Raw genomic sequence first — 16,436 nt, 5'->3', positions numbered from 1 at the left:
GTAGGCTAATTCTGAGATACTCACTAGGAAAATTACTGGAGGAAGCTTAAGAGTTGTCAAGCCAAAGACTGAACTCAGCATTTTTGCTAGTTATATGTAAAAGGAATAGAACTGGTCTGAAGACTTACAGGTAGGAGGAAACTACTCCTTACTGCAGTCTAGCTGGTAGTAATGTCTGTGGTGGGAGTACTGCTTCAATGGTTATCTCAGCTGGGTTGCTTCTCTTTGTGCTGGAAGGCACCAAGGGTAATCACATACTGATTCCCTTTCTTTGGACCAAAGTATAATTTGGGTTGGAAGGGACCTCAGGAGGTTCCTAATCCAACCTCCTGCTCAAGCAGGGTCAGCTGTGAGATCAGACTAGGTTACACAGGGTTTTGTACAGTCTTGTTTTGGAAACCTCCAAGGATGGAGAGTGCATAAAATTATTTGGGGCAACCTGTTCCAGTGCTTGATTTTCATCATGGAAAAAAACACTTTTCCTTACATCCATCCAAATTTGAATGTGTGTATGTCCGTTGTTTGTTATCCCCACAGCACGTGCCATTGTGTAGCACCTGACTCCATCTTGATGACCTCCCTGTAATCACTGGAGGCCTGCTGTTAGGTCCCCTGAAAATGTCACTTCTCCAGCCTGAACAAGCCCAGCTTCCTCAGCCTTTCCTCACAGGGCAAGTACTCCAGCCCCCAAGCCTCTTGGTGGCCCTCCACTCGACTCATTCCAGTTTGTCAATGTTTTCCTGTATGGGAGGCCCCAAAACTAGGTGCAGTATCCAGCTGTAGTCTAACGAGTGCTGAGTGAACAGAAATGATCACTTCCCTGTGTCCCAGCCTTTCTACTGGCTCTGCTCCTGTTCATTCAGCCCAGGAAGCTGTTGGCCTCTTTGCTGCCAGGGCACATGCTTACTCATGCTTAGCTTGCCATCTGCCAGGACCCCAGAGCCTTTTCCACCGAGCTGCTCCCCAGCCCATCAAGGCCCAGCCTGTGTTGTTGAAGAGGGATAGTCTCTCCCAGGGGCAAAACTTATTGTTTGCCCTTGTTGAACACTATAAGGTTTCTTCTGGTCCGTTTCACCAGCCTGTCCAGGTCCCTGTGGATGGCAGCCCTGCCCTCAAGCATAGGGACTCGTCCCCGCTGCGTGCTGTTGTCTGCAAACTTAATGAGAATGCACTCCACTGCCTCCTCCAGGTCATTGATAAAGATGATCAGGAAGAGCTGAGAAATGTTTAAGAAGCTATTAACTCTCCAATGATAATAATTTTCTTTGTCTCATTGTGGAAGAGCTTACCATATGGTAATATATATATATATGATGGAAAAGCTACAGAGTGAATAATTGAGAAATCAGTATAAAACTGTGCTTATACTAGTACAAAAAATGCTATTAGCTAGAAGCAAGTTATTCTTCAGGGAAAACTGTAAGAACGTGAGGCTTGAAAATAATATTTAAGCTAATTTTTATCTATTATTAGTGTTCCTGCAAATTTTCAAAAACCTGTCTCCTGATCCTCAAAATACTCACATGTTTGGGCTGTTGCTTGTTGGCCCACATAGTCACAGAGCATCAGACCTTTGTAGGTTATTTATATTTTTAGAAAAAAGTGATGTTAGGTATGTATCAATAGATTTAATTTGATTCTCTTTACTTGCAGAAAACATGAGGAAAAAACAGGAGCCAGTTTCTTTTCCAGAATTTCAAGCTTGCTTCTAGCCAATTCTATGCCAAAAAGAGCACAGGATCGTTCTTGTTGTTTCACAGGGCCACAAAGGGGTTGTGATTCCACAGTTGTTGATCTGTGTCTTACCAGATTCCCTACCAGTATCCTTTTATTTCAGATCATATGTGGAAACAAGATCATATTTGTGTTAAAGTAACCAGAGCATACATATCATTTAAGTTTAAGATGCATGTAAATTAGCATTTTGTTCAGATCAGAAGTGCTCTTTTAAAGTGATTTTGATTGTATTGCGGGGAGATCGTTGAGGACACAAATTGGATTTTTTTGTATGAAACTACACTAGGAGATGCTCTCCAGGAGTATCCCTAAAGCACTCCAGCTGCTACCAAGCATTCAATATGCAGAACCAAACTAGTCCAAAGTAACATCCTTAAAACATGTATATGTGGATGTCATGTCTTCAGGACCCTCTGTTGCTGTGAATCTCCTGTGAATCCTACACAGCTAGGTGCATTCATAGATTTAGTTCTATGCTGTTATGCCAGCTGAAGAACAAGCGTTACCCAAATAAACATAACATGAACAGACAATGCCTAATTTGTAAGTTGTACTGACTGACTGGCACAAAGCAAACACATTAGAAAAAATGTAATACTCTGAAATGGAGAGTGAATTTATGCTGAACCAACTCAGTGTACTCACCACTGTGGCTGCATCCCTCCTGATGCAGCACTGGGCTCTGATCCAAATTTTTTCCATCACTGACTCTGGCCTTGCAATACTTTCTCTAGCTTTCTGATCTTGCCTTAATAAAAGCAGCTTTGCCAGTCAGTGCTACAGTCCAGTTGTTTGCAGTTATCCCTCTTAAGACGTCCTCTTACTCCAGCTGCTTTCTTTCCTACCTTATGAGGGTGGTGGAACAAGAGACAAGTTGCTCAGAGAGGTTATGTTGTCTCCATCCTTCCAGATATTCAAACCCCAACTGGACGACGTGGTCCTGGGGAACCTGATCTAGGTAACCGTGCTTGAGTCGAGAGGGAAGTTGGAGCATATGATCTCCAGAGATCCCTTCCAGCCTCAGCAGTTCTGTGATTTTGTGATTGTGATACCTCTAAAACAGCCATGCTTACTTTTTACTTGATTGAAAGGTGGATAGTTGGCCTCAACCAGAGCTGTGATTACTTATTGTTCAAAGGTAGATTTGCTAGGATCAGCCTTTGGATGGTACCATAGCAATAAGCTCCCCCTTTTATTCACTGTAATGATACTAACATTACTTGGCTGTTCCTACGCAGTTTTAGCATCCTCATGCCTCTTCATTAGCCTTAAAAAATAATTTTCTACCTAAATTAGTATATGCTGGGATTGAAAAATGAAGACCATGGTTCAGTGTCACTTGCACTGCACATGCACACACTGCCTCAAGTCTGTTAGCTCAATCTCCCGTTTATCTGTGAAGCACAAACTCTTACATTACTCTGCAAAGAGTAGTTCTATTTTAGGACACTTAGCCCATAGCTGCTTATAATGTAAGCAAGCTAATTTAGGAGGGAGTTACAGACCATGTCACCTGAAGATAGCCAGGTGGTCAAAGGCCATTTTTTTTCATTCACAGTCCAACTGCTGTACAACTGATTCAGGAGTCCATAGGATCATATGTGATCAGTAATCCAGAGAGATTTACTTTCTTAGGGTGTAGTAGGACTTCAGCACAGAAGAACTTATCTCTATTGTCTTTGAAATTATGCAGAGTTTTGTAAAGGCCATCAGCAGTTGTAGGCTGTTTACAGCTGACAGGTCACAGGTGTTCACAGGAGAATGTTCACTCAGGATTTGCCCAGGAAAATCCACTTTCTGACTAAAATGTGGAAGGCAACAGAAAGGCAAACATTGCCACTGGCAAGGTAAAGATCACTTATTTCTCTCATTCTTTGAGTGAATCTAATCTCACTTACTCTGAATCAATGGATGAAAGGAACAATTTTCCTTTAAAAAAGTAAATGAATTAAGATAGATTTATTCCTCTAGAGCTCTTTTTCTCTTATCAGCTTATGCTCTTGTGAATGCAGTTATTTTTTAGAGAACTTGTACAGTCATTTGGGGGATTCAAACCTTTTTACTCTAGCTACTTCTTAGTGCCTTTATTTTCTAATAGGAATCCAGGAATTTTTCCAAATAAGATAATTCTGGCTTAAGATTACAATTCATTGCCTTCATTATGCCACTTAAGAAAAAAAAATCTTTCTATATCTCTTTGGCAACATTTGTTGTGCACTCAAATATCTTCTTTGATTGGACTTATAAATATCTTCCATTTCTTCTTTATAGCTATATTATTTCTTTCTCTTATTCTTTTCTTGTAACAGCAGTATGTCCTCTTACCATATGCTTTCTGTTTATAGAAACTGCTTTCCTAATATCTTTTTTTACTCCAAGTGCTGTTTGCATTTTCTGCATATGGAACTTTTCACATTAGAAAAAAAAAAACTCTTGTTCCATGTTTATTTTCTTTTTGACTTTTATCTTGCCACTCCTGTGGCAACATTTTGTGGCTCAGGTACCTGACTCTTGTAGCTAAGGTTGCCACCTCTTCTAGATGGAGGTTCTGTTCAACTCTTCCACACCCCTTGACTACTCAGATAAACTTTTTCTAAGGTTTTTTTCCCCTTATTTTATTACTCTGAAATTGGCTTCCAGAAAGCTGGCATGCAGTACCGGATCTACCCACACAATGTGTGTCAGCCTTTCTGCACAAATGTTTCAGCATCTCAGAGGGGTGTATGTCATATACACTTTGCCTTCTTATTTTGTGCACACTTCCCACTCTTTATATTCTTTACCTCTGACTCAACTTCTTTTTCAGACTGCATCCTCCACTGTGGTTGTCTCAACAGTGGGAACTGAACTTTGTTATCCTGCATTTGCTCTGCCATAGCCACTGAAACACATCCAGCTTTAGTAGCTGAAATAGCTGGTAGTTGAAATTCTGTTGGAAACAAGGAAAAGCTCAGGAAATCTCTCTTGGAGAACGTATATGAGGTTTTCCTCTCCCTATAAATCTTTCCAGATAGAACAACTGAAATACTGTATTTCCTAGTAATCACCATCTTTGTCAGGGGGTTTTGAAGAATAACATCCAAGATATTTCCTTGTTAAAAAAATGACACACTACAAACATCTTTCAGTAGTATGTAGGCAGGTAACAACATAGTTCTTCGGCGTATTCGGATTTTCATTTTTGTGTAGCAGAATGCATTTAAATGGGACATGGCTATGGAGGATCCTCTTGCACCTCTTCTGGGAAGCCTGCGTGCTTGACTGGCTCTCTCAAATACCTGTATACCAATGCACGCAGCATGGGGAATAAGCAGGAAGAGTTAGAGATCTGTGTGTGGTCGCAGGGCCATGATCTCATTGCAGTGACAGAGACATGGTGGGATAGTTCACATGACTGGGATGCTGTCATGGATGGCTATGTGCTTTTTAGGAAAGACAGGCCAGGAAGGCGAGGTGGTGGAGTTGCTCTTTATGTGAGGGAGCAACTAGAATGTATGGAGCTCTGCCTCGGGGTGGATGAAGAGCAAGTTGAGAGCCTATGGGTAAGGATTAAAGGGCAGGCTAACATGGGTGACACTGTTGTGGGGGTCTACTACAGGCCACCTGATCAGGAGGAAGTTGTTGATGAGGCCTTCTACAGACAGCTGGAAGAAGCCTCACGATCACAGGCCCTGGTTCTCATGGGAGACTTCAACCACCCTGACATCTGTTGGGAAGACAGCACAGCTAGGCACAAACAGTCAAAGAGGTTCCTGCAAAGCATTGATGATAATTTCTTGACCCAGGTGGTGGAGACGCCAACGAGGAGAGGTGCAATGCTAGACCTTGTACTAACGAACAAAGAAGGTCTAGTTGGAGATGTGAAGGTTGGGGGCAGCCTTGGCTGCAGTGACCACGAGATGGTGGAGTTCAGGATCCTGCGAGGAGGGAGCAGGGCAATGAGTAGGGTTGCAACCCTGGACTTCAGGAGAGCTGACTTTGGCCTCTTCGGGGACCTACTTAGGGGAATCACCTGGGGTAGGGCCCTAGAAGGAAGAGGGGTCCAAGAAAGCTGGTTAATATTCAAGCGTCACTTCCTCCAGGCTCAGGATCAGTGCATCCCTCTGAGGAAGAAGTCCAGCAAAGCGGGCAGGAGACCTGCATGGATGAGCAAGGAACTCCTGGCAAAACTCCAGCAGAAGAAGGAAGTGTACAGAATGTGGAAAAGGGGACAGGCCACTTGGGAGGAATACAGGGACGTTGTCAGAGCGTGCAGGGATGCGACAAGGAAGGCTAAGGCCCATTTGGAATGAAATCTGGCAAGGGATGTCAAGGACAACAAGAAGGCCTTCTTCAAATACATCAATAGCAAAAGGAAGACTAGGGAAAACGTGGGCCCGCTGCTGAATGGGGCGGGTGCCCTGGTGACAAAGGATACAGAGAAGGCAGAGTTATTGAATGCCTTCTTTGCTTCCGTCTTCACTGCTAAGGCCAGTCCTGAGGAATTCCAGACCTTGGAGACAAGAGAGGAAGGCTGGAGAAAGGAAGACTCTCCCTTGGTGGAGGAGGATCAGGTTAGAGATCTTTTGTCCAAACTTGACATCCACAAATCCATGGGCCCCGATGGGATGCATCCACGAGTGCTGAGGGAGCTGGCAGATGTTATCGCTAGGCCACTCTCCATCATCTTTGAAAGGTCCTGGAGATCAGGAGAGGTGCCTGAGGACTGGAAGAAAGCCAATGTCACGCCAGTCTTCAAAAAGGGCAAGAAGGAGGAGCCAGGAAACTACAGGCCTGTCAGCCTCACCTCCATCCCTGGAAAGGTGATGGAACAGCTCCTCCTGAAGGTCATCACTAAGCATCTGGTGGACATAGAAGGTGATCAGGAGGAGTCAGCATGGCTTCACCAAAGGGAAATCATGCTTGACCAATCTGATAGCCTTCTATGACGGAATGAGTGGCTGGGTAGATGAGGGCAGAGCAGTGGATGTTGTCTCCCTGGACTTCAGCCAGGCTTTTGACACTGTCTCCCATCACATCCTCCTAGGTAAGCTCAGGAAGTGTGGGCTAGACGAGTGGCCAGTGAGGTGGATTGAGAACTGGCTGGATGGCCGAGCTCAGAGGGTTGTGGTGAATGGCGCAGAGTCTAGTTGGAGGCCTGTGGCTAGTGGTGTCCCCCAGGGGTCAGTCCTGGCTCCAGTCTTGTTCAAAATATTCATCAGTGACCTGGAGGAAGGGACAGAGTGCACCCTCCGCAAGTTTGCTGATGATACTAAACTGGGGGGAGAGGCTAACACACCAGAAGACTGTGCTGCCATTCAGAGGGGCCTGGACAGGCTGGAGAGCTGGGCGGAGAGGAACCTCATGAAGTTCAACAAAGGCAAGTGCAGGGTCCTGCACCTAGGCAGGAAGAACCCATTGCACCAGTACAGGCTGGGGGTTGACCTGCTGGAAAGCAGCTCTGCTGAGAAGGACCTGGGAGTGCTGGTGGACAACCAGTTAAGCGTGAGGCAGCAGTGTGCCCTTGTGGCCAAGAAGGCCAATGGGATCCTAGGGTGCATTAGGCAGAGTGTTGCCAGCAGGTGGAGGGAGGTGATCCTGCCCCTCTATTCAGCCCTGGTGAGGCCTCACCTGGAGTACTGTGTCCAGTTCTGGGCTCCCCAGTACAAGAGAGACATGGCACTCCTGGAGAGAGTCCAGCGGAGGGCTACCAAGATGATGAGAGGGCTGGAGCATCTCTCCTATGAAGAAAGACTGCAAGAGCTGGGCCTGTTCAGCCTGGAGAAGAGAAGATTGAGAGGGGATCTCATCAACGTGTACAAGTATCTGAAGGGGGAGTGTCAAGAGGATGAGGCCAGCCTCTTCTCTGTGGTGCCCAGCAACAGGACAAGAGGCAATGGGCACAAACTGAAGCACAGGAAGTTCCATCTGAACCTGAGAAAAAACTTCTTCACTGTGAGGGTGACAGAGCATTGGAACAGGTTGCCCAGAGAGGTGGTGGAGTCTCCTTCGCTGGAGATATTCAAAAGCCGTCTGGACGTGATCCTGGGCAATATGCTCTAGGTGACCCTGCTTGAGCAGGGAGGTTGGACTAGATGATCTCCAGAGGTCCCTTCCAACCTAAACGATTCTGTGATTCTGTGATTCTGTAAATGTATTTTTTCATAGCATTGTTTTGTGAGTAGCAAAAAGTAGAAAATTTATTGGTACGTGTGCATACTAAATGGGAATTGTAGGTCCAAAGCAAGGGCAGGCATTACTACATTCTAGAGAAAATGTGGAAATGTGCATTTTTTTGGTTGTAATTCGAAAGTGATACCGACAGGGATGGAGGAAGGTGATTTTGTCTTACTCTCACAGAGCTCACATTTAAAAGAGACCTGATGGCACCACTGAATCTTTACCTTAACGAATGAGTCAACTTTTTTGTTTGTTTGTTTTTGTTTGTTTGTAAATTAAATCTATCTTTGTGTCTTTGTTCACCGAGAACTGCAGTCCAGCACAAAATTAATCAGTAGCAAGTTTCCTTTCTAGAACTCTTGTATTTAGAGAGGAGGACTCTCTAATTTTCTAAATATTTGTGAGGCGTTTGATTACCAATTTCAGTATGTGTTACTGGAATACTTTTTATAGCTGAACCCTGTTTACTCTGAAGGGTTTTTTTTCCTCAAATTTTCTTCCATTAGTCTTTTCTTTGAAGCTCTCCTTTGTATCTTCATATCATCGATGTTACCTTCTTTCTAATTCTACCAAGTTCCAGCGCTGTCTACTTGAATTTTCCACAACGTTCTTCGAGTTTAAGCTTATACACAGTAGAACAGAAAAATACTTCGTTTTGCAAAACCTTTACCGTGATCTTAAAAATGTTTAAGTGTATAAAGAAAAAAATAATGCATAACTGCTCAGACATTGATTCTTACTTTAGAATTGCTTAGTCTGTAATTCTTATTTTAAAATTTGTACAGCTTGTACGCAGATTAAACTAACTATCTGTAAAGTTATTATCAGAAAGGTAAAAAGCAGGACCTGTCAGGGCAAATATAAATTCTATTATGTATCATTCTAAATTTCCTGTTTCTAAAATGGCTGTTTATTCTCAGATTGCACAACTGTATCATCCAAGTACGTTGTGATGGAAATATGACAGTCCTACCATGATTTTGATCATCTAGATTTCCAGGAAAAACTTTTGAAAAAAGATCAAAATAAGTCAATTTATATCTAAATTGTTTAGATATAAACACTCCTAAAAAGATCAAACATCTTTTTAGATTGTTCAGATCAGTACTGTGATATTTTACCTTTGTGTCTTTTTGGACTAAGAACTTTATCATTTACAGAAGCAGTATAGTGGGAGGTTATGTGAGATTTTCTTTTTTTTAAAAAGTTTACATCCTGAGTCACAATGAAGCACAACAGTATATAATGAACACAGTGCAGGAAGAAAAGAATGTGGCTACATTGCCAGTATGAATTTTCAGTATTTAAGTCAGTTTTGAAATACATGAACAAGGTTTAATTTCAGTTAATTCTTCTTGCTACTTGCCTAGTAATTTAAAATAAATTTGTTTATTAAAAGTGCATATGTATGCTAATGTTATTCATAACAAAGAAAAAAAGAGAGAAATTCATAGACTGTAGAAAGGGGTTTTATTATATATAGAAGACCTGTCAAAATACAGTATACCATGTCAGCAACTCTCTTCTGAGTGTTAAGATATATCATTGCTCTTTGTGTCAAACTGTCAAAATTGACAATTGCCCATCGTTGCCTCTTTCAATTAACCTTAAAACTTAGTCTGAGAATTATACATGGATTCAAAATATAGATAAAATCCTTACATTTAGCAGCACTATGCAATAGCAGTCATTCTCTCTCTTGGAGTTGATGGCATCGTCTTGGTATAAAGAGTCCTCCAGTGCTTCATAATACCTGGATTTCTTTCCAGTTGCCAAATCCTATGGCAGTAGCTTATTATCCTGTTTCATAGCCGAGTCTCTGATAATTTACTGCTACTGAATTCCCTAGATGGTTATTGCATTCTGTGATTTACAGCTGTGCTGTATTCATCCTAGTTGAGGAGCTTCTTCTTCTTCCATCTTGCATAAGCTTTACAAGGAATCCTTGCAATAACTGTAAATGTTGGAGGATAGCACTTTAAATCACAGCAAAATGTTTCATATACAACATTCTCCGTTAAAAGTAGGCTTTTCTGTTGGTATACACTGTAAATCTGAAGCCTTAGTTACTTGTTTAATCTATCCTATAGCTTCTCTATTCAGTCTGTATGGTTTTGGGGGCAGGGACCATTCACTATTCTGTTTATAGGAGCCTGTTGTTATTGGTCTGTGGATACAGTGGATTTACATGTGAATAAATTTTATACCCTACTATAGTAAACCATGCCTGATGCTTTTTTTACTTTTTTTTTTCTTTTTTTTTAACTGGAAGTAGAACATAAACAGGCAAGATTTATTGTCACCACCTTCTTCCTTCTTTAATCTATAATCCTGTCCTCTTCTCCTTGCTTATAGATTAGTAATTCTCTGTTTCAGTAAAGCACAGAATTAGTGCAACGTCCTCTTACCATATCAATGTGTGTTTCCTGTGCTTACAGCAAACTGTCAATCTTTCACATCCAAAATCTCTTTTCCCCCTTCCATAACTGTTTCTATTCATTTCCTAAACCTAGTTCAACAAAGTTCAACAAAGGTGAGTGCACGGTCCTGCACCTAGGGAGGAATAACCCATTGCACCAGCAGAGGCTGGGGGGTTGACCTGCTGGAAAGCAGCTCTGCGGAAAAGGGCCTGGGAGTGCTGGTGAGCAACCAGTTAAGCATGATCCAGCAACGTGCCCTTGTGGCCAGGAGGGCCAATGGTCTCCTGGGCTGCATGAGGCAGAGTGTTGCCAGCAGGTGGAGGGAGGTGATCCTGCCCCTCTCCTCAGCCCTGGGGAGTAGAGCATCTGGAGTCCTGTGTCCAATTCTGGGCTCCCCAGGACAAGAGAGACATGGCACTGCTGGAGAGAGTCCAGCGGAGGGCTACCAAGATGATGAGGGGACTGGAGCATCTCTCCTCTGAAGGAAGGCTGCGAGAGCTGGGCCTGTTGAGCCTGGAGAAGAGAAGACTGAGAAGGGGATCTCATCCATGTATACAAGTATCTGAAGGGAGGGTGTCGAGAGGGTGGGGCCAGACTCTTCTCCGTGGTGCCCAGCAACAGGACAAGAGGCAACAGGCAGAAACTGAAACTCAGGCAGTTTCGTCTGAACCTGAGGAAAAACTTCTTTCCTGTGAGGGTGACAGAGCGCTGGAAGAGGTTTCCCAGAGAGGTAGTGGAGTCTCCTTCGCTGGAGATATTCAAAACCCACCTGGACGGGGTTTTGCGATCCTGTGCAATGTGGTCTAGATGACCCTGCATGAGCAGGGAGGTTGGACTAGATGATCTCCAGAGACCCCTTCCAATCTTGGCCATTCTGTGTGATTCTGTGATTCTGTGATTTATTTAGTATTCCACTCTGTATGTCTTATTATTTCAACTGTTAATGTAATGTCATGGGTGGAAAGATTTTAGGGTTTGGAGCATTTCTGAGATTTGGGCAGTCGATCTTGATATGTCAAATAATATAGGTACATTCTATAAATAATATGATGCTCAGTTATTGAATTATTTTAAATATAGATTTATGTTATTAAAGATACTGGCAATGGAATATCACAATGAAATTTTTACTGAGAAGACCTGCTGCCATTCAAAAATATTTAGATGGACCATTATGATTCTCTGATATTATCGATTCTGCTAAGTTAGTCCTTGGACATACGTGCACTAAGAAAAGACTAAACTGTTAAAACTACTTCTGAAATCTTCAGTACCCTTTGTCTACAGCCTTTTTTTTTAACATGGTGACAACTGCAAGACAGTGTCATTTTTTTAGTGTCTAATTCTCTGTCCTAACTCACCTGTCTTAATTTCTCCTTTAAGGTAAATAATTACAGTTTAGAAGAAGTTACCCATGAAGAGGCAGTAGCAATACTGAAGAACACATCAGATGTAGTGTATCTCAAAGTCGGAAAACCCACCACCATTTACATGACTGATCCTTATGGCCCGCCAGATATTACTCACTGTAAGTGACTTTTGCAATTCATTTTGTATGAGACTTCAGTTTGTCAGATGATCGTGTTTTTTCCTAGCTTGTCCAAAGTACCCTATTAAAGTTTGTGAAACAGCTTGGAGAGCTACAAAAATGAAATGTTTATTGCCACTTAAGTATGCTACACTCATGAAATATTACAAATAATATAACTCTGCTAAAGTACTTTTGCAGCAAAAATAGTGGTGGAGATGATGTGCTGGTGAGCTGATTCCAATTAGCCGTTTTCCAAGTAAGCAGATTGAACTGTATCTCTTATGACAGTTAATGTGATAACTATATGCAAATATATTTTGAATGTTATTAGATTTGTAGGCTGGTCCTCCGTCCACTGAAAAATCAGAACAAGCAGCAAACCATCCTGTACAAACTTAGTGAAAAGCCTGAGGAAAACGACTATGATATTTGCATATAATATTTACTTGGAATGTAGAATTATTGCTCTACCTACACAAATCTACCAATTTTCTGTGTATATCTGCATTCTAAATTCCTATCTCATTTTTCTCCACTCTCAGTTTGTCCTTTAGCTTTATATATGTCCATCTGACATTCCTTCTCTGAGGACTAAGGCATTGTTTGTCCTTGCATTGAACATACTCTCTGGGCTGGAGGAGAAGTTGTTGAAACAATGTAGCAAAACTCAGTACAAGCTCTTATGCAAGGGGAAGGTGATTTTATTCTAAAACATATTGAATTCCCTCAGGTTTTCATAGCCTCATGCTGCAAACTCATGCCCAGCATTCAGGTACAAAGACAGGTATCCAAGTGATCTGGTCAGGAATTCCTGAGACAACCAAGCCCAAGGGAGGCTGGCGGTGGAGTTCCCATCCTGTATATATATGCTCTTCTTAGACTGGCAACCTCCTTGCTGATGAGTCTTTTGTACCCCTTAGGAGATGACAGCAATTAGGATCTATTGTCTCTCCCTCTTATACCACCTCGGCAAGTCCTCAGGATTGACTTGGTGTCCTTTGTCTCCTTATCTGAGCGTTCTAGGCTCCAAATCCAATCTGTATCTCCTCCCATCATCTCTTAATGGCTTGAATCTTTGCTTTAATTTGAGTGTAGGCGGCACTGATCTGTCTGCCCTCAGAAACTGGAGTAGTGCTAGGGATATTGATGACCCATTAATCCAGGTGCCAACGGCATGTGCCTTTCTTAAACCTTTCCATCCAGCTGTCTGTTCCATCAGTGCTTGCAAGTCTGATCAGTTTATCACTAGAACTCCCTTCCTTCATGTAGTTGATTATTAAACACTGTCCGACTGGAGTTCCACTACCAGCTGGGACCAGCTGCCACCATCTAACAACTGGATGGCAGTTTGTTTTGTGACAGGAGCCTCAGCAACCGATCCATATCTATCTATCTAGACCATCTGCCAATAATACTAGGGGTACTTAAGGCCAGCAGGCCAAGCAAGGACTGGAAAAGGCAGCTTTTCTCAGTAAAAGCGAGAGATTAAATTCCTCTGCACTTTTACATAGTGTTGCTCAACTGTGGACTGACAAAGCTGAAGGGAAAGATCACTATCCATAATCCTCCTTATTCAGACTACTCTGTAAAAACAGAAGGCAGGGTTTTGTAATATGCACATCAGGCGGTATACTCAACTGTGCTGAGGATACCTATTTACTTAGCAAATGTTATAACAGATGGCGTGATTGTTCACTAACAGTCTGGTCTGGATTCTTAGCAAAGCCTGAGAAATAAAAAAACTAAATATCCCCATCCAATCTCCTGCATTATAATACTTTCTAAAATAATAATTTAGGAGTTCTAAAACAGTGTGGTTTATTATGTCAGATTGTAAATCAGCAGCATATGAGAAGATGGAAGCAATTCCAGAGGGAGAATAAAGGTTGAAAAGATTTGCAGTAACCCATCTCAGGCTGCTGGTGCACAGAGATTCATTTATCCCCTGGGAACCTTTCATTATACCTACATGTTCAGAGTATTTCAGAGTAGGTAATAGCCTTTCCCCGTAGAGATGTTTTGCTTTGAAACATTCCATATCTCAGCATCTGAAAGAAAGACTGAAAGTAAGACTGGAAAGTTTAAATATCTTATTTTCATGAGCAAATCAGTCATAATGCACTGCAGAAGCATATGTCTTTGTTTTTCCTATTTATCATTTCCTTTCTGTTTATATTAACTAGAGATTTGAATACAACTGTTATTACATCTCTCTAGTAGTAACAATAATATCCCCAGTAACTCAAGAATGGCAAAAAGCAAGCAAACAGCAGCAAAACTGGCAGACTCAATATAACGTCAAACAGCATAGCCCTATAATTCTCATTATTAATCACTGTATGTATAACATTTGGATCCACTTTCTGTTTTATATCCGAATTTACTGAGATCTGAATGATGATGTCATCTATGTTGGTACTGAATTTTCAATTATATTAGGAATTTGGCACCTTTAATATATCACAACTTTAAATCTTCACTGTACATAATCCTTGTCATACCTAAAATTCCTGCCCTGATCCTGCATTAAGCTCTTATTGTATTACTCCCACTGCCGTATGCTGGAGCCAAAATGATGAGTGTACTTTTCATCTCCTTCTTTCCTACCTGCATTTTCTTGTTCCAGGCTGTCCTAATTGAAGAAAATTTTTGTTTCCTCTCTCTTAAACTATTCTTTCTTATTCAGATCTCCTCTAAAGATTCACTCTCTGCACAATCAGTTGGCAACAGTAGTATTATTATTAATATTTCAGGAAAATTCCAGCTGTTCATTCTTTTACTGCCTTGTTAAATTTTAAGCTGTCTCAGGCATAGACTGCTTTGGTGTTATGTACAGCAATGAGCACATTGTTGGTACTTAACTGAAAACGATGTTGTTGTGACCTAATCAAACATGAATGTGGCTAACAAGAAATGCTTGTTCCTACCATCAGCTTATTCTCCACCAATGGAAAATCATATACTCACGTCTGGAAACAATGGCACTTTAGAGTACAAGACATCTCTGGCCCCAATCTCACCGGGAAGATACTCACCCATTCCAAAGCACATGCTTGTGGAGGACGACTACACCAGGTCAGATGATTTCCTTTATTTGTTACCTTTCACGACAATTGTAAAGAACATAGTTGAAACATTCAGTGCACCGCCGATAGAATAAGGCATATAGTTGTTGTCAGGCATCTTCAAAGGAAGATGAAATGAAACTGTTACAAGTATGAAGACAGCTAAAAGAAAGATCAAAGGAATGAACGATAACCTGAGGTCCATGATATCTAGATGCAGTCCTGCGCTAGTCAGAGCAACGCTGAGATTGGGCAAAATATTCTGCTCCTTAACAGGTGTAGTAGCTGTGATAATGCCTTGCTAGCATAGCTAGAAGATTTTAGGATCGGTGACTCATCTGGCTCACTGCATATTTGGGTGGAGTGACTATACGTATGTTTGTACCTGTTCCTGACAGCCTGCCCTGAAAGGTCTATCTTGTTTAGTTTAGCGAAAAGAAGGCTGAAATAGGCTGTAATTGCTCTGTGTACATATATTGAAGGATAAATGCCAAGGAGAGTAAAAATATGGGAAAAGAGAATATTTGTATAAACTGGCTGTGACTAAATTTAGGTGAGAAACTGGAAAAAAAAATCTTAACCATTAGAGTAATCATAATATGGAGCACCTGTACTGTGAGAGTACAGAGGTAAAAAGAAAACTGCATGTACAATGGCACTTGATACCTTCATAAAAGGGATTCTTTGATGTGATTATCTGCAGTAGGAAAAGATTGAATAAAATGACCCTGGAAACCCCTTCTATTCCTTTTTTCTTACATTCCTAAAAGGATTGAGACTAGTATGTGGAAGTAAGGTAGCAGAATTTGATCCATTTAGTTGGTTTGACAAAGAGGGATAGAGGGACAAAGACAAAGAGGGAAATGCTGGGAGGGTTCCTTTATGTCTTGCGTTATATGAACACTGACTGTCATTGATGAGATAGTTTACTTTTTTTTTGTTGTTTGAAGAGAGCTGATATTCACTTGGAAGGCAATAGTTGCTAAATTTGTGAAATGAGCTCTCACTATGTCTAATGCAACAGAAAATAATAAATTTAAATGTTTTTTGCACTTCAGTATTTATAGATTGGCTATGTTTAAAGCTAGAATGGGGCTGTCCATCTAACCTTGCATATGGGGTATTTCAGGTCAAAGAATCTCATACACTTATGTATTTATCAGCTTCGTAGGTCTACTAATTTGCATTTCATTTTTCTTGTTGCTTATGATTAAGATCTCAAGCTGCTTAACTTGTTGGATCAGACAGATTCAGAGTAACTAAATCATGATACAGTTTTTAATCAGGACATAAATGTCTGGAGACCACACCTTGCTTGCATGGCTTGAATACAGGAATTTCTCCTTTGTTTTGATTGAGGATACAAAACCAAGAGTGCTTTCCTTCAATTTATGAGACGTTCCTTTAGCATGAATTTTTCTCCAAACAAGCTACATTTTTTTAATTACTAGTTAAACCAATAATCTCATTAAATTGTGCGTGGGTTAATACTGATCTCACTTTTAAAATATATATGTGTAGAAA

General features: G+C 41.4%; 1 protein-coding gene across 19 annotated transcripts in view; it reads left to right on the top strand.

Annotated features, from left to right (window-relative positions):
- DLG2 (discs large MAGUK scaffold protein 2) overlaps positions 1-16,436 on the top strand; it is a 1,033,288-nt gene that overhangs the window by 726,972 nt on the left and 289,880 nt on the right. For all 19 annotated transcript variants that reach the window (XM_068930581.1, XM_068930580.1, XM_068930592.1 and 16 more), the window contains 2 exons: positions 11,700-11,844; positions 14,781-14,922. In XM_068930581.1, the coding sequence (XP_068786682.1) occupies positions 11,700-11,844; positions 14,781-14,922 (287 nt within the window). The remainder of the gene's footprint in view (positions 1-11,699; positions 11,845-14,780; positions 14,923-16,436) is intronic.

Source organism: Struthio camelus, chromosome 1 (genome assembly GCF_040807025.1).
Source record: "Struthio camelus isolate bStrCam1 chromosome 1, bStrCam1.hap1, whole genome shotgun sequence".
Lineage (NCBI taxonomy): Eukaryota > Metazoa > Chordata > Aves > Struthioniformes > Struthionidae > Struthio > Struthio camelus.
This window is presented reverse-complemented; position numbering and strand designations above follow the sequence as displayed.